We start from the raw sequence: 19,316 nt of genomic DNA, 5'->3' as shown, positions 1-19,316 counted from the left end.
TTTGGCTTTGAATTTGTGATCCTCCTACCTTAGTCTCCTGAGCTGCTCCAGGCACATGCCACTGAGCCCTGTCTTCCTTGTCTTTTTTGCCAATTATGATTTAAAATATTTTTTAACTGATCAAAATGTAGTTAGCTAATCCTGTTCACTTTGATTCCATTTTCATAAACTCTTTTCCCATCCCTTCACTTTCAGTCTATGCATTTCAGTCTTTACAGTTTGAGTTTTTATAAGCAGTATGTAGTTGGGTCATGCTTTTCTATCTGTTCAGTTACTCTGTGCCCTCTATTTGGAAAATTTAATTTACTCACAGTTAAGGTAATTTTCAATTTGTAAGACATTTTGTGGCTTGTTCTTTTTTTAGATTTATGGTAGTTTCTTTCTCTTTCTCCTTCTCCCATAGTTTTTATTTGTGATTAAGTGATTTTCTCTACTGATTTTTTGCTTGTTATATTTGGTATGTCTATTGTAGTTTTTTACTTTTGTAGTTGAAATGAGGTTTATGAAAATGTCATTCATTTATAGCAAGTTAGATTACAAAGATATGTAAATACACCAGAAAAGAGTAATAACAAAAATGTTCTACGCTTGCATTCCATCCTTCTCCCCCATATTTTGAACTTTTGATGTTTTATTATACATCTTCATATATCGCCTCTTAACTAATGTAGTTATTATCAGTTTTAATTTTTCTTTTTTAATATTTATAATAAACATATAAATATTTTATATACTATGGTTATAATAGAGCAAATTCTGAATTTGTATAGTTACTTCTGAATGAGTTTTGTGCTTTCTGATATTTTCTTATTATTCATTCATTTCTTTTTCTTTCACTTTGAAGACCTTTCAGCATTTCTTATACGACAGGCCTGGAGGTGATAAATTCTCTTAGTTTTTGTTTGGGATATGTCTTTATCTCTTTGTCATATCTTAAGGATAGGTTTGCTGGGTATAGTATTCTTTTAGGCAGATTTTGTTTAGGGCCTTCATCACTTTGAGTATATATATTCCACTGTCTCCTGGCCTTTGAGATTTCTGCTGAGGAGTCTTCCTTCAGGTGAATTAAAAATATCTAAATTATTTGTTTCTTATCTCTTGCTGCTTTCAGGATTCTTTCTATGTCTTTTATCACTGAGAGATTAATTATTAGTTGAGTTGAATCTTAGTGGTAAGATTGGACCTTCCTATATCTGGATATTTGTATCCTTTTCTAGCTTGTGAAGATTTCTGTTACTATTTCTTTTAATAAGCTTTCTGTCCATAGTATTCTCAAGGGAATTCCTATAATCCCAAAAGTTGTTAATTTGATGTTCTCCATAGTTCTCATGGCTTTTTTATTCCTATTTTTTTAACTTCACCTTGTATTTTCAATTATCCTCACTTTAAGCTTACTGGTTCTTTCTTTTGTTTGATTGATTCTGCTATTGATGTTTTCTACTGCATTTTTATTTGTGAGTTTTATTTCTTAGATTTATTGTTCCAGAGTCTTACTTCAAGCTCCCAAAAGGACATGAAAGGATGACAACCTATATGTTTATATGTTCAACAAACACTAAGCCCAACACACCTTCTCTAAGAGTAGTGGCTTTCAGAGCTTCTGAACTCCCACTCAATACCAGGGAGGTTTCAGATTGTCCTAGGCCATCTAGATGAGGACACTTTGAAGTGTCAGGTCAAAGAGTAATTCATTGGCAGCAATAGGGAGAAGGCCATAAAAGAGCATAGATCATCAACAATATGTCTAAAGATTGAACACTTGCATCTCCCTTGGAATGACGTGGACCAGCAACTTTGCTGTCTTTGCTGCCTCTTGATGATGCTTCAAAGTGTGGCTTCCTAAGTGCTGGTTCAAATGGCCAGTAGCCATCTTGATCCCTGTGTTAGTGACACAATTGTATGTTTGCAGATATTTGGGTGTTTATATGATAGTATTTGTTTTATTATTCTGCATTTTTCTAGTAGCACATCTTTATAGTTTAATAAAAGACAATGTTCTCTTACTACACTGATTTTCGGATCATTATTATTGTTTAATTTTATGATTATTTCAGAAAATAATATTTTCATATAGGAGTGGTTTAAAATTACCTTTAAAAGGTGTCAATTGGTGCATAAGAAATGAAAAACACAAAAATATAGCATAGTAAGATTGCAGTCATGAGAAATCAAGCAAAAATTAAATAAAATAAAAAATTTTCTGTAAAGACTGAAAAGTCACATATTAAGGCTGAGTAATTAAAATGGCATTTCAGTTCCAAAGGGGAAAAAAGTGAAAACTAAACTATAATGAAACAACAATTTTAAAATCTTGAGAGATGTTTATTTCTTTCTTAAAATTCTGTGCTTAGACAAAATATCAATTAAGTAAATATTATGAAATATTAAGAATTTTTTTGACATGGATGCTTTCATTTTTCTTATTCATTCTTGGCACAGTACTCTCAAGAAAATACTGGGTACCATGCTTCACTAAAAAGAAAGAAAAGTAAGAAAGTAAAAAGCATAGAATAGAAAACAAGGGACTGAATACAGGAAATAAAGGGGAAAACACCTTGGAAGGGAGTAAAAGTGAAGGCCAGGAAGACATATAAACAGAATCCAGTTTGGAGCAAAAGAGGTTTGGCTTTTGCTTCTAGCAAAGTCAATCCAAAAAAAAAAAAAAAGTGCTGATCACTTGATGTCTTTGACCATTCTGAGAGGAGCCTTATAATTTTATGGAGTATATTAAGGAAAAGTACAGAGAAAAATCACTCATTCATAAACTTGCATATGCACACATCTTTTAATTCAATGAACAACCAAAAGCTATGTGAGAAAGGAAAATGTATCACGGTGAACTATGCAGCTTAGCTGCTAAAACTCTATTATCAATATAAAATAAACACTGGATTATTTAAAATTAATATCAGACCCCTCTCTGAATCACTATCATCGCACTTCTATGGACTGAATATTTGTGGCCCATTTGCTTTCTTATGATGAAATCCTAATCACTAACATATTGGTATCATGAGGTGGGACATTAGGGATGTGGTTACATGAGAATAGAATTAGTGCCCTTGAAGAACAGGCCCCAAAAAAGCAGCTCAAAGAGCTGTCTTTTCTCATCTATTATATTAGGATAGAGTGAGAAGACTTCTTTTATAAACCAAAAGCATGCCCTCTATTTGTAAACTGAAAACATGACCAAATGCAAAATCTAATGGCATTTTGATCTTGGATTTAACTGCCTCCAGAACAACAAGAAATAAATTCCCATGGTTTATAAGCTTCCCAGTTTGTGAACAGCCTAAATACTCACATAGATTACTGTTGTAGCCTTCTATTTGCTCTAATCACTTCCAGTATTCCAGGAAATTCTAAACATAACAGTTTCATCTGAAATTAAGGTACATAGTGTCTCTCTTCAGTCCTTTAAAACCCCAGTTCTCTAAGTTCTTGCAATGGCCTGTGGAGTCCCACGTAATGCCCTCCTATTTTGGCAGCATCTCCTGTATCTCTCTTCTTGGTTCCCTCTACTGGCCTCCTGATGGTTACTAAAATGCACTAAAATATCTCCTGCTATAAGGATTTGGCTGTTCTTTTTCTGGAATTCTGGATATCAGATACATGCTTGGTTAACTTCTTTACCTTCAGTTGTTTAAATTACATCTTTTCAAGGAGATCTCTCTGGACCACTTCATTTAAGAGTTACCTCACCCACTTGATATTTCTTATGCTAATCTGTTCTTTCTTTCATCTGTAGCACTGATCATCTTCTAACATACCACATTACAAATTTTAGCCTCATTGCTTACTATCTTCATTTTTTCCTGGGATTTTAATCTTTGAGAATGAGGAACTTTTGTTTGCTGATGCATCCCAAGTGCACAGGAACAGCACTGGCCCTTAAAAGAACTGGCTGTTTTTAGAAATGTTAAATTAACTAGGAAAATTTTAAGAAACTGACAAATAGAAATCGAAAAGAGACCCCAAGTCTTACTTTGTAAGAAGAGGAAATTGAGGTGGAATAGGGGTGGTATACTAGCTGTGGTTGTTTTTAAATCCATGAAGAACTGTTTAAATTATGTATTCATATTTCTTAGAGAAATAAATTTAAATGTGAAACCATCAAGTATAAAAAGAGGAGAGATGCATAGTAAAGAATAATCATAAAGCTAAAATCTTGTTTTTGTACCACAGATCGTATGCATATTTTTTATAATTATAATTACTCTTTACATAAACTCCTCAGGAAACCTCCCATGAAGGGTACTGTAGTATTGTTTTTTTTTTTGTCCTCATTATATTCATAAACACAACAAAGCATAAAAATTATTAGATAAGAAATACAACAGATATATTCATGGAAAAAACAAATCACATCTCTACTCCTCATTTCTCTACATTCACCACTGTTTCCTACATATCCTGGAATATATTAGCATACATGGGGTGCTTGAATGTATATACAAGTGTGTTTTTATAAATGTTTCTTTATATATGTGTGTTGACAGGTTAACAGATAACAAATGTGCTATGGGGTCAAGTGTATGGAGTACTGCATACCCGGCATACGTTAAGGGCATCTGAGGGGCAGGCCTCTCTCCTCATGCTAGGCTCCTGATCCACAGACCACTTATCCTGTTGACACAGCCCTAGGCAGGTGAGGCCACATGTTATAGTCCCTGCTCTTGCTCTACTGCCTGCTCCTCGACTGGTTGCTGCAAGGACAGCAAGAAAGTGTATTGGTGGCTGCCTATAATCTGCCTAGATAACTGTGCAATAAAATCAGACCTGCTTCCTGCTTGGTCTCCGGAAGTCCTGAATAGCGACTCCCTAGCCACACTCTCCTCTACCCTGTTCCGTGGACCTCCTTGCTGGACAAGAGAAAGCCCACACAGCATGCTATAAATTCTATATTGTAATTTTGTTTTCTCCTGAAATACATATCTTGGAAACCATTCCAGTTCTGTAAATACGAACACCCATCATTATTTTAATGAATGCATTACATTACATTATATAGTATTAACAAGATCAGAAATGGTGGAAATTTATGTCTAGCTCTCTGCTAATGCAAAAAGACATTGCAATGAAGGTTTTGTGCCATTTACTTCTTCATGAATATGAGAGAATCTTCACTAGGTGAATGTCTAGAAATGGAATTGCTGTTCAAGTAAGCAGGTTCAGTTTTACATATGATATATAATTCTAAGTTGCTTTGCAAGAAGGCTAAAGCAAAATGGTACTCTAGCATGACATAAAATAAAATATTGCTCTTTTGAATTCCAAAGATTAAAATTGTATCTCTTGTGGTTTTAATTTGTATTTCTTGTACACGTAAGTATTTCCTTTAATTTACACATGTGAAAATAACATAAACCTCTCTCCTGGTCCTTTGCTGGTGTTTCAGGGAACTGTTGGTCTTTTACAACAAACATTCAGATATTGAGGAAGTTGGCCTTTTTATTTCACATACTTCACAGTTATTCCTTTGGAGTTTGTCACTTGTGTTTTTGTTTCAATTTATGATATTTGCCTCTGCCAAAATATTACTTTAACATTTAAAATACATCAATCATTTTAAGCCTTCTGAGTTTTTAGTGATCTTAGATATTTTGAGTAATTGTAGATATTTCATCTGACATTATTACATTTCTATATTTATACTTTTATTTTAATAAGTGGAACTTTGTGATAAAGAAATGCAAAGCCTAATATTCATTATAAACAGATTTGGTATTTGTAAATAATCTTAGCAGTTTTATGTCATTATATTTCTAATATTCCATACATATTATGAAAGAAAAAATATAATATAATAGAGATGATATCCAAAGCATGGTGAATTTTAATTTCAACTTTTAATCTAAGGAGTTTAGATTAGTTAAGCTCAATAATTTGAAGGAGAAAATTTGGAATAGATCAAATTTGGCAACATCAGTTTGTGTCCCTGGTTTCTGAGTGTATGTGACCTTATTAATTTTGTTGATGGTTTGGAATTGTGGCCAGCTAAATAATAAAATAAAGAGTATGCTTTCTTAATTTGCACAGTGGCAATGTTTATCAAATAAATAATATATGTCTAATGATTATAAAGTAGCATATTAATATAAATAGAGAGTGAAAATAAAGAGCAATTGTAGTAAGAAGCACAAAAAGTAATATTTTATAGAGATTTTCAAATTTTTATGAGATTGTCCTATTTTTCTCAGCATAGCAACCATATACGAAGGAATTTTTTACCTATTTTATAACCTATATTGTAAAAGTCTTCACAACCTCTGAGATCTGTTTAACTGGAATTGATTTAATTTCTTCTTAAGTGACTCTCTAAATTTGAGGGCCCAAAGCATGTGTTTTGCAACCTTTCATTGATTGCTTCCAAAGTTTTCTCATCTTGTAGAGTCCCTCTGGTTCTTCTCTCCTGGACATGTTGGCGGAAGCAAGTACTAATTATGGTGAATCTCAGAGGCTTAAGTAGAGGATGAGTCTAAGACAGTAATGGCAATGGAAACTCACAGGAAAGCTCCCTGTGGATCCACGGGTTTTATGGTTGGCCATAAATTAGAACTGGTTTCTTAAAGTTAACCTTCCAGTAAGTCTAAGAGTGCCTGGTTAGTGGACTGGTCTGAGGATCATGTTTGAGCCACAGGACAGTTTTCTCTCTCTCTCCACATCACAACCCTGACAAACTGATGGACTGCAACACAGCACCAGGTACATGCAGAAGGGATTCAGAGAGGGAAGGTTAGTCAAGACCAATGGTATCTTACCTTGACAGGCTTCATGGTATGAGCTAAAATGATTATTTAAGGTTAGAGCTATAAAGTAAAAATATTTGAAAAAATATTAAAAGGTTGATTCTATAAGTCACTTGTACTTTTGCTTGAGAGAACAATAATGGAATTATGAAAAACATTCTGATATAAAATTTAAAATCTGATATCATTCAAATATTTATTTCTGATTTTACTAGATTTATTAATTTGAGCAAGTACTATAACCTCTTTGTACCTAAATTTTCTCTCTTTAGTTAAAAAATATTCTTACCTTGGAAACTTATTAAGGGAACCAAATGGATATACTATAAGGAGTATTGTATATATGTATAAAATTGATTACAATTTAGGCTAGTGGAAAATTTGACATCAACATTTTGGTATTTGCAAATCCTTCTAATACAATATCTTTTTATGAGGACAGCTATGGGAAAATACATGTGTCACTATTTATGTTATTTACCTCTTAAATATTTTAGGTATATCTTTCTACCACTTTTTAATATTGAAATTGCTATTTGCATTATAAAATTGTAGATACTATAACATTGATTTTGTGTAGAAACTGATTTAGCTCTGAAACACCTATCATTCAGACAAACCAAAGATTGTTTAAATCTATGACAATTTAGAATAAGGGAATCCAACAGACAGCATGGAGTTAAAACCACAGCAAATATGTAAACTGGGTTAGAGGTAGAATGAACACCTAATTATTGTTCCTATTTTGTCTTATTAACACATTATTTCAGAATCTTGCTTATGAAGTTAAGAAAGACTGTATTAGAAATGTACACCTCCAAAGTAAGGAGCTCCATGATTTATTAAGCTTTATGATCAGATACTTTTTCCCTCTTCTGCCTTCATTTCTTTGCACACCCCATTTTCTTAAGACCCATAGATGCTTCTGTCTCCTGGCTCCAGTTTTTCACCCTCATAAGAATCAAAAGCATATTTTTTTTACTTCCTATTTAGGTAAATTAAGCTCTAATCCCTGTAATTTTCTTATTCAGCCAGAAAGGCAAGAACTCCCCACAGTCTTTTCTGGGAAAATAAACTGAATTACCTAAATTAGTCTTACACCTTTAATCTTTATTTCCCATTTTCTTCTATTTCTTTTTATACTCACATATTCAGCAGATACTTAACTTAAGTGTCTTCTATTGTTAGACAGACTATTGCTGCATTTATACTTTTATCTTTTTCTCTCATTATTTTTCTTATCCAATTTTTCTGAGTATATTTTATCCTTGCTCAATTTACCCCATGTGCCTATAAATCTCTACTATTTAGGCATGTATCAACTATTCATAAAGTCAAATAAATATGCTATATATTCCCCTCTAATAACTTAAGTGTTCCTCTTGAGTGGAGTATTTAATTTGATTTTCTCACAAAAATGCAAGCTTACCTCAGATATAGGAACAAAGAGCTGTGGCTTTTTAGACAAGGGTGGCAGGAAAATATGAACATTGCGAAAATGATACAGAATATTTTTTTAAATACAGTAGAAGAAACTTAGCTTTCTTCAGGTTTAGAAAAACATTATCTGACTACAGGTAATTGAAGAATGATATTCTGAAAATGTTTAGCAAGAAAGAAATCCAGATAAGACAAAGGGAATAATTCACAATTGTCCTTTTTAAAATTCTAATTAGGTAAGGAATTACTTGAGTGCCGATTAAGGGATATCCTTCTATAAATAATTCTGCAACACAGAAGTCTTCCTATGACCATGATAGATAAGGCAAAACTTATTCTAAAAGTATAAGGACAAAATTATTTCACAACTGCATATCAAAATCTATTTCTATAATAATTATCTAATCCAGTGACAGTGCTATCTGTCCCATTTCTTTGGGAATACAACATATTAATTATTATATATACAACATATTGTTGTATTTCTAAGGCAACATTTTTAAGACTTGCAGTCCCAGGATGAGAATTTGGGGGAGAAGAAAGGAATTGGACGAGACAAACATGAAATGAAGAGTGTCATAGCAAGAAATGATAGAGTTATAAAAAGGAAAAATCTCAAGAAAATAATTTTCCACAGAGGATCACAGGAAATTTCTAAAGTCATTCCTATGTAATTTTACCATGCAAGTAGTTCTATTACTATTGCTGCTGCTGCTTATTCTCTTTGTATTATGTATCATACTGCATAACTTTTTCTTTCACTTACAAAGCAAATTCACATCCAATTGTCATGAAAGTATGATAGAATTTATATGCATGTATTTTGATTCCCATTATAGTTATCTTTCAGAAATTCTGAAGGAATTACATGATTTGTATGAGAAAATAGCAGGAACAATGCAACTCAAATGGTAGAAAGAGTGGAGAAATTTTTAAATGTGTATATGCTGGTCATAATCCTGAGCAAATGGAAATTCATATATAGCCCCAAATTTCAGGAATATTCATACTTTAAATTATTTCTGGTATTTTTTATCAGAGATTAAAATTCCACCCAAATTTTCCAGATAATTTTAAAGTAGTATCATCAGAGCAAGCAAATTTTTAAGTCCTGATTGTTTATATGTTATCTTGCCTGAATGTTTTATTTTCTACCTCTATATTTTAAATTTCTAAAAGGACCTAAAATAAATCTTGGAAGGGGTAAAAGAGTGCTGATACGCCATCATCATGCAGATTTTATGAAGGACTAAAGTCCCCATGATGCCTCTAACCAGGCTCAACGCGATGAAGATGAACACGTCAGCTCTGCCTCAGCTGCAGATTTATCTGCCTTCTTCCTGCTGTCCTTTTTTAAACCTGGAAGTTCTACCTTTTCTTAATTTGTTCAATCCCATACTCTGTCATCACCACTAAATATCCATGATATGTGGAGTTGATGGTAGTAGTATTATTCCAACTTTTTAGAAGGGAAGATATCAAAATCCAAAAGAAGGGAGGAATTAACCTATTAAATAAGCAACATTTGCCAACTACATTGATGGTGTATTATTCATTCTTATCTCAGCAGTCCTTCACTATTACAATTGAAATGGCAATTCTGACTCAACATTTTACCATAATCAGAATACAGATGCATTTTTGTCATTGAAGTATGTATACAAATTAGAGGGAAAAAATGAGAGTTTTCTTTCGACATCTCTGGGCTCCAATTCTCAGTGGCTTCCTCTTACCATTGATACCCATTCCTAACAGAGGATATGTAGAGGTCTCAGCTGGAATTTCACCTATCAATGCGAATATGTGGATCAATAATCAGAGCTCCCTAGATGATTTCATCTTATTGGGATTTTCAGACCGACCCTGGCTAGAGACACCACTCTTCATAATCTTTCTGGTGGCCTACATCTTTGCTCTATTTGGAAATATCTCCATTATCCTAGTTTCCCGCCTAGATCCCCAGCTCGACAGTCCCATGTACTTTTTTGTCTCAAATCTGTCACTTCTGGATCTCTGCTATACCACCAGCACCGTCCCACAGATGCTAGTCAACCTTTGGGGACCAGAGAAGACCATTAGCTATGGAGGTTGTATTGCCCAACTATATATTTTTTTGGCCTTGGGTTCCACCGAATGCATTCTTCTGGCCATAATGGCCTTCGACCGTTATGCTGCCATTTGCAAGCCCCTTCACTATCCAATCATCATGAATCAGAGACGATGTACCCATATGGCTGCTGGGACCTGGATCAGTGGTTTTGCTAACTCCCTTGTACAATCCACACTCACAGTGGTGGCCCCAAGATGTGGACAGAGGGTGGTGGACCATTTCTTCTGTGAAGTTCCTGCCCTTCTGAAACTAGCCTGTACTGATACTAGTGTGAATGAAGCTGAGCTCAATGTTCTAGGGGCTTTGCTACTCCTGGTACCACTCACCCTCATCCTGGGCACTTATGTGTTCATCGCTCGGGCAGTGATGAAAATCCGCTCTGCTGAAAGTCGTTGGAAGGCCTTTAATACCTGTGCTTCACATTTGCTTGTGGTATCCCTGTTCTATTTTACAGCCATCAGCATGTATGTCCAGCCTCCCTCTAGTTACTCTCGGGACAGAGGTAAGATTATGGCTCTCTTCTATGGTATTGTCACACCCACCCTCAACCCTTTTATCTATACATTGAGGAACAAGGATGTGAAAGCTGCCCTAAGAAGAGCATTGACTAAGGAGTTTTGGGTCAAGAAAAGATGATCTCTGGAAAAAAAATACCTAAGAAGTAAGAATGGATGTATTTGACTTTCAAAGAACAGGTTGGACATCAAATTGATGAGGGAACCATGTATCAAGTGGCACAAAATTCATAAGAGGAACAGGACCAAGAAAAGAATGATCAACTTTTGGTTAAATGTACATAGACATTTACCTTCTTTGGACAATATGCAGATACCTCCCCCACCGCAATCTGTGGAGAATATATTCCAGGAACCCTGGGGATGATTGAAATTGTAGATAATACTGAAACATGTGATTTAAATGGGCTCACATACTGTGAACATAATATTTGCAATTTTGAGGTATAATGGCAAAACTTTTCATAATTTCATGAATAGAAGATTCATTCTTACAAAACATTTTAGCAAATTCATCATAAGATTTTTTTCTCTTCTTATTAAGTAGAGAACTTTCATCTTTTAAGAGAAATGCTTTTCAGCTTCTCTTTGGCATATGTGAGTGGTCCGCATCACTACTCTTGCACTTTGAGATCATTAGTAAAATAAGAGTTACTTGAACACAGGTATTGACATATAATGAGAGTTGATCTGGTAACCAAGAGGGTTACAAAGCAACAAAATGGGTGGGTACATACACTGTGTGAATATACTGGACAAAGGTATGATTCATGACTATAAAAAATAGACTAGAATGGTACAACATTCTGACATGCTACTCAGATTGATGCCCAATTTAAAATGTATAAATCATTTATTTCTGAAATTTTTCATTTAATATTGTTGGATAATAGTTGACCTTGAGAAACTGAAACCACATATAAAAGGAGACCATTGTATCTGTCATACAGTATTGAATTTCACCAAGTCAATGTCTTTTTTCCCTAACACTAAATACTAATTAATCTAATTTAAGGGAAGGAAGTGGTAAAATATTTAGAGAAAAAAATGATTAGGAGTTTAGAAAATATATTTAGTATATGTTTTAAATTAAATTGTTAAATTGATCATTGATTCTCAAGTAAATCAGAAATGATCCCATCTTTTAAAAAAACAAGCAACTATTATTCAGAGTCAGTTTTAATCATGTGTTATAATATTTAGTCATGCCTCGACATTCTATGTGTAATTATATCATCCTAAAGGTTTTTTAAATTCCCCAGAGGCAAATGAAATCAAGAGACAATTAGATACAGACCATATAAATTAAACTATGGAAAAAGAAATTCATTTTTAAAAATAGGATCATAATTTTAAATACAACTTATTTTGCCATAAACCTTAGTCAATCTTGTGCTCACATACACAATAAAGTGTTGTGTTATTATACAACAATGAGGCTATGGCCAAAACAAATAGAACATACTCTAGAAGAAAAAATAGTGGGATGCTTTGGACAGTAAACAGTGCTCAAAAAACTTAAGATGGAAAATACCCAAACCAAATAAAACTAAGTAACTTGGGATTTGCCCACCTTTGATTGGACAGCTTCCATCACCATTTCCCTGGGTAAGTCCATTCTGCTTCTTCATGAGGGTTTTAAGAATACCATGTTGAATTCAAAACCTTGGTCAATCTTTAGTTTTATTTTTTTTAATGTTTCATAAATTTTTGCTGCTAACTAACTCACAAGTACATACCAGCCAAAGGTACCTAAGCAAAACAAAGTAACTATAGCTAAATTCCAATTTTATTGCCTGTAATGGAGGAGAATTATACTCATCATAAATGTAGTCCTGTAAACACAGTGATGTACAAGCTGTGTGTCTTATGGGGAATATTCATTTGTTGTCCTTGATTCTTGTTTCCTTGACAAAAAATGCATATACAACCACTTGCTTTAATTAAAAGTTTCAAGAATGTGTGTGTTTGTGTGTGTGTGTGTGTGTGTGTGTGTGTGTGTGTGTGTGTGTTTGGAGAGAGAAGAGAAAGTAGATGATATTTGAAAGTGATTTAAAACTCAGAAGACACTGAAAGTCATATGTATAATTGTGTCCATAAAGAAAATCTACATAACAAAGAATTAATTATAAATGTATTTAGTTCTATATTATTCTCTATTTTCTATGTAGTGAGTTACAAAATCATGAATAAGCACTGGGAGAAAGTAAGAGAGAAATATGAAAAGAGAATGGAAGGAAGAAGAGAAGAAAGGACAACATAATTGTTTTTGTTTTGTTTTGTTTTGTTTTGTTTTGTTTTGTTTTGTTTTGTTTTATGAATCCCTTGCTCAGGCTTGGTGAAGACCCTACCTCCATTTAGTTTATATTTTGAGAAAAGAAATCACACAGTGTCACAGGTGCATTTCCTACCCGCCATTCTTGCCCTTTCTAGCTTCTGCCTCCCTAAGCACAGGAATAATGTCTATGGTGTTACAAATTAAAATTGAAAACACAGGACTAACCAAGAGAGATTGGGTTTCAAAATAAAATAAAATCAACAAATTCTGTGCCCCTTAGGCTCTCTTTCCTGGGGTCAGCAATTTGGGGTGTCATGTTTTCTTCTCCACCTTGCAGTGTGAATCTCCTATGGCAGAGGTTGGAACTCAGTGATAGAGCCTTGCCCAGGAAGGTGTCATGCCTGGGGTTGTATGGTCAGGATAGCTATGCAAATTAGTGAATGAATGACCATGTTGGAAATATAAAAAAGCAACACAAAAAGTTTGCCTAAACGCTAGTATCCAGAGACACTTCTTTGAATGGAGAATTTAATTGTGCAGATACCAAAAGTATCAAAATGTTCACTTTTGGATGCAAGTCAAATTTTCAGAGATAAATATCATGTCTGATCAGGATGGAAAAATTCTAAGGTCATTCAGAACTTTGACACTGGGAAGGGGTGGGTGTGGAAGTATTTACCAGCAGCTGAGTCTAATGGGTCTGATGAGAAGAGCTGAGTCTGATGAGTCTCAGGAGTGGGAAGAGAAGACAAGCCCAGGGGAGGACAGCCAGAGATGAAAAAGGCCTAAGAAGAAAGAGAAGACCTTGAAGAAATAGAGAAGGAAAATTCTAGTTTCTCTCTTTCCAACTTCTTTTCTCTCTCCTTTCTTTATCAAGGAAGAAAGGAAGCCTGAAAGAAATAAGGAAAGAGAGAATGAAAGAGAAAAGAAAAGAGAAGCCTAACTAATGTATATTTTGGAAAATCCCAGGCATGCTGCAAGTGCACGGTCCATGGAGGACTCTTTAGGTTTCATTTTGAGAATGGGTCTCACCTGGTGGCCCAGGAGCTCTTCCTACCTGACATCCTTGCACTATTTAGTCAAATCCTCCCTAAGCACAGGGAAGAATTTCTATGCTGTTACAAATGAAAATTAAAAACACAGCACTAATAAATGGATAACTGTGTTCCAAATGGAAGCAAGAGAAACAAATTCAGTGCTGCCTCATGTTCTCTATCCTGAAATCAGCATTGTGGGGAACATGCTTTCTCCCCAGTCTGTGGAGTTCATCTCCAAGGGCAGAGTTTGGAGCTAAGTGGCTTACGTTTTTCCGTGCAGTGGGTCATGCCTGGCATTGGTGGGCCAGGACAATAATACAAAAGAGTGAATGAATGACTACATAGTAACTGCCCTGTGTCAAATCCAAGATTGAGGAAAAAAATATTTCAGCCTCCTTTTCCTTCTCCCTTCCCAAAAGAGAAAAACTTGAATTTTCCTTCTTTATTTCTCCCAGGATTTTCTCTCCTCTTGGATCTTCCCTGTCTCTGGACTGCCCACCCCCAGGATTGTCTCCAATCCCTATGCTCCAGATCCACCAAACTCAGCTAAGCTTACTGCTGGTGTGACACACTTCCACACCCACCACATCTCATTGTGGAAATTTGAATTACCTTTGGATTTGTTTTGATCAGGCACAAAATTTCCTTTTGCAGTTCTCATAACATCAAACTGGCATATTTTTGATACTTCTTCTGATACCATTGGAATTAACCTCTCAAAAAAGAGTTTTCAAAACAAGAGTCTTCAAATGCTAGCATCTCAGAGATGTTTTTGTGTTGCTTCATTTTGGTTCCTACATGGCTATCCCTTTTCTTGTTTGTATTTCCTGTTAGGCCATCCATTCCCACTAATGTTCTGTTGCATGGATGTACTCTGTCCCTGAGCTCCAAGCTGCCTTGGAATTTTAATGTTGCACAGTGGAGAGGAAAACATATTCCTCCAAAAAGTGAGTTTGATACCCCAGGAAAGAGAGCCCAAGGTGTCACAGAATATATTTATTTGCTTCTATTTGGAATTCAATTTCCCTTTGTTAGTCCTCTGTCTTTAATTTTCATTGGTTATAGCCTAGGCATTCTTCCCTTTGCACAAGGAGCTGAAACAGAGAGGTCAAGGATAGCAGGGAGAAAGAACTCCTGAGCCACTAGGTGAGACCCTTTCCCCAAATGAATCCAAAAGGGGGTGTGGCCTCCATAGAGCATGCACCCCGTATAAAGCTTAGGATTTTCAAAAAAACATGATTATTTTGCCCCCCCCCTTACCTTTTCCCCTACATTCTGTTGCAAATGAGCTATATCATTAATGTTGACCAAACATTTTGTGTCTTTCCATAATAACAGAATTTATTGAATAGTGATAAATTCACAGCCTATGACATTTTAGTGCAAGTTCATTGAATACTTTTGGGTCCCCTGGTAGTCATAAGCAGGGCAAACACAAATTATTTTATTACAATCTTAATTTTTCATATCTATAACACTCAAGTCACACATCACATTTCACAAAATGATATGAAATATGTCACAAAAAGACAAAGAAGGGACTAAGGAAACTATAGGTGTTTGGAGGCTATATATAGAGAAAAGGCAGAGAGCAGATATGAATGGAAATAGTCATTGTAGGTGATCAGATAGAATTAGGAACCAACCAAAGAACTTGTTCAAGGCACAGAGCTGTCAAAGTGCAGGAACTTATTCTAGGCCAAGATCTGGAGGAACAGCAGTTTCACAGTGTCACCTTGGATTGTCAGCTTAAGGTGTCAGCTTAAAGTGGGCCATATATGGTCATCATGGGTAGGAGAAACCACACTCTGCTAAAACCCAAGACAGAGATTTGGAGGTTCATCATTGTGGTGATTCTCCTAGGAAAGTCTTATGACAAGTGACCAGGAATAGGGTCACTTGTCCATTCACTTGTCCATTCTCAAGCTGCTCCTCCTTTTATGGGTCTCAAATGAGGAGGTTGCATCACTGGATGGTCTGTGTGTTGGATAGACTTGTGAGCCTGGTTTTTCCAATTTTAGTTTGATACACCTATGCATCCACTTGTTTCTGATTAATTTGATAATTTCACAGGTGGGCATTCTTACTAGCACAATAATTTATCAGTTTGTGCCATACGTTGTGCCAAGCAGATGGCGGTTGTCCACTTGTACAATCAAAGTTTAGTGTCATTCCACATCAGCACTTAAACTCAAAATGGAGTAGCTGTGGCAAATCACTGCTTTACAAAAGGGAGTGACTCAAGTTTAGGCACAGCCTGAAAATTGATATTCTATACATCAAAGAGTAACTCAGAGCAAGGCACAGCCTGTTCTCCACTCATTCTCCCTTACTTTTCTACTTCAGCCTTCCATTCTTCCTTTAAAGTAAGCTTTATTTATAATTATATTTTCCAAAGTGTTGTCTTTCAATAAATGAGTTGAATCATTTTTACTCATTTTAGTTCTCTGTAGTTCATTCAAAATAATGGGTTAGGATCCCTTAATAAGATTTTGCTTAAGGTCCTGATAAATATGAACTGAACAGCCTTCTGAAAATCCTTCAATGAATTTAATTGGACTCTTTAAATAAATGCTTGGATGGTGTGAATCCTGGGACCTAAATTAAATTAGCATGACTGGAACTATTAATGATTTATCTGGGTTGAATACTCTCAGAATTATGAAAACCTAGAAATGCAAATATTTAAGATAAGATCTATACAAAACATGCACAAAATCTCATCCAAAAGATAAAATATTCTAACAAATTGAGATTACTGCATGTCATAGGATTTTATATGAACTTCTCCTTCTTCCCCACACATCAGTATGACTTTTGGGATTCCTCCTACTAACATGTTCATTTGCATCTGAAAATTGCTTCTTTTTACAACACTGATTATCTCCTAACACATAAGCTGCCTTTTCCTCAGATGGGTCCCATTAGAACACCTTATCATGTAGAACACCTTATCATTTTCTTTTAAGAAAAGTCCTTCTCAAGTTCATGTAATATTCATGTTTGTATTCTGCTTCTTAATACCAGCCTTTGGACATGAACATTAAAAAAAATGTCTTCTGGAAGTACTTTTGAAGGCCACTTATTTTCAGTTCCAGTATGATCAAAAAAGTATCCTAATTATTATAATTTTTTATCAGAATGTTTCTCACACAACTCATTCTTAGATGGGACTCCTATCAACATGAAATATAATATAAAATGTATCCTAATAACATTAAGGAAATCATGTATTGTGTTAATTTATGCATTCTGTTAAAGCAGTATCATCCTCAGAAGGCGTGTGTTTTAAGGTATTTGAGGACACTAAATAAAAAAAATTCATTTGAATAAACATGTATATGTTACATTATAGAAATTGCATTAAATTAAACAAAAACATGAGTCTTCAAAGAAATATTTGGCTGCTGTTAGAAACTGTTCCAGGTATGTCTCCCAAGATTTAGGAATAAATTTTGACTCACCTTCAAGATCACAGTCATGTCAAAAGAAAAACCTGAGATTTAATCTAACAGAATTTTGAAGTTTTAATTTTATAATAGCAATTAATATTTCTTCATGGATGCTTCCTGAGATTTTAGAAGGTCATATGCTTAAATACATAACTAAGTGAATTATAGTACATTATTGTCAAGCCAGCAAATAAAAATAGTACAACACTGAAAACAAGATTAATGAAGAAATACTTTAGTGCTCCTGAAAGCAATTTTACAATATTGTAAATGTTTAAAATATTACATTAGTAAGTTTTGCAAATATCCAATAAGTCATCAAATTGAAATATAATTTTTGACATAGTTGAAACAGTAGAAAAATGTATTAAATAAGATAAAAATTTTATATTAGAACAATTACTGTCATCTTGTTTACCACAGAAACACTAGACAGTTTCAAAAATGTTTTGAATGAATACAAATTTCCTATTCTCAACACATATTTTTACTATTGTTTTGGACCATCTGCCTAATGTTACTGAAACTATATTACTAGTAAACTATAGGAAAAATTCAATATTCTTCCTTATAAAAATGCTGAACGAATTAGGTATAGAATAAACATACTTCAACATAATACAGATCAGGTATAAGAAGACAATTGTTAGCATTACACTGAGTGAGAAAAAAATTGAAAGCTTGATTTCAAAGATCTGAAACAACACAAAGATACTCATTTTTATTGTTTATTCCAACGTAGTGCTAGTAGTCAAAGCCCAACTAATCAGATACGGAAAAAAATGAAAATAAAGAGCAAACAAAATCAGAAAACACTTCTGCACTCTCATGTTTATTGCAATGCTATTCACAATAGCCAAGAAATGGAAACAAGCTAAAGGTCCAAACAAGCTGATGGATCTCTAAGAGCACATGATGTTAACACAGAGGTCATCATGTTAAGAGAATTATACATACTGTGTGATCCTACTCATGTGGAATCCAAAACAGTGAATATCCTAGAAGTAGAGTGTAGAATGCAGATTACCAGAGACTGAGGAGAGAAGTGGTAAGGTAGGAATAGAGAAAGATTGATCAATGGATGTCAAATTACAGTTTGATAGGAGTACAGAGTTCTGGGGTATTATTACACTGTCAGGTGACTATAGACAACAGTTATGTACTGGGTTATGGTCTGGATATGAGATGTCACCAAAAAGCTCATGTATAAGAAAATGCAGGGATGTTCAGGGTGAAATTATTAAATTCTGAGAGCTATAACCTAATCAGTTGATTAATCCATTTGTTGGATAAAAATTTAAATAGATTAATGGGTGCTAATTGTAGGCAAGTAGGGTGTCATTGGAGGCAGTAGATCACTAGATTAAGCCATTGGGGATTATATTTTCCCTGGTTGTCCTAAATTAATCAGCTTCCCTCCACCATGCCTTTCCACCATGATGTTCTACCTCATGTTAGGCCCAGAGCTTTGAAGTTACCCAACCATGGACTGAACCTCCGAAACCATAAGCCAAAATAAATTGTAACTTTGTTCTCATTGACCAACCTTTCCTCATCCCCTCCTCTTTCCTACCATTTTCAGCCTCTGGTAACCACTATTATACTCTTTATTGCTATAAGATCCACTTTTTAGATTCCACATATGAGAGAGATCATGTGATATTTGTCTTTCTGTGTCTGGCTTATTTCACTTAGCAAGCCTCCAGGCTTATCTATGTTGTCAGAAATTACAGGA

General features: G+C 34.6%; 1 protein-coding gene across 1 annotated transcript; it reads left to right on the top strand.

Annotated features, from left to right (window-relative positions):
• Nucleotides 1-9,990: 9,990 nt before the first annotated feature.
• LOC308649844 (olfactory receptor 2B6-like) lies at nucleotides 9,991-10,935 on the top strand (the record flags this gene model as incomplete). The annotated part of the gene is made up of 1 exon (XM_081295696.1): nucleotides 9,991-10,935. One exon carries the CDS (start codon nucleotides 9,991-9,993, stop codon nucleotides 10,933-10,935), a length of 945 nt encoding a protein of 314 aa, XP_081151822.1.
• Nucleotides 10,936-19,316: the final 8,381 nt, after the last annotated feature.

This window comes from Spermophilus citellus (genome assembly GCF_964194105.1).
Source record: "Spermophilus citellus genome assembly, chromosome: 5".
NCBI lineage: Eukaryota > Metazoa > Chordata > Mammalia > Rodentia > Sciuridae > Spermophilus > Spermophilus citellus.
This window is presented reverse-complemented; position numbering and strand designations above follow the sequence as displayed.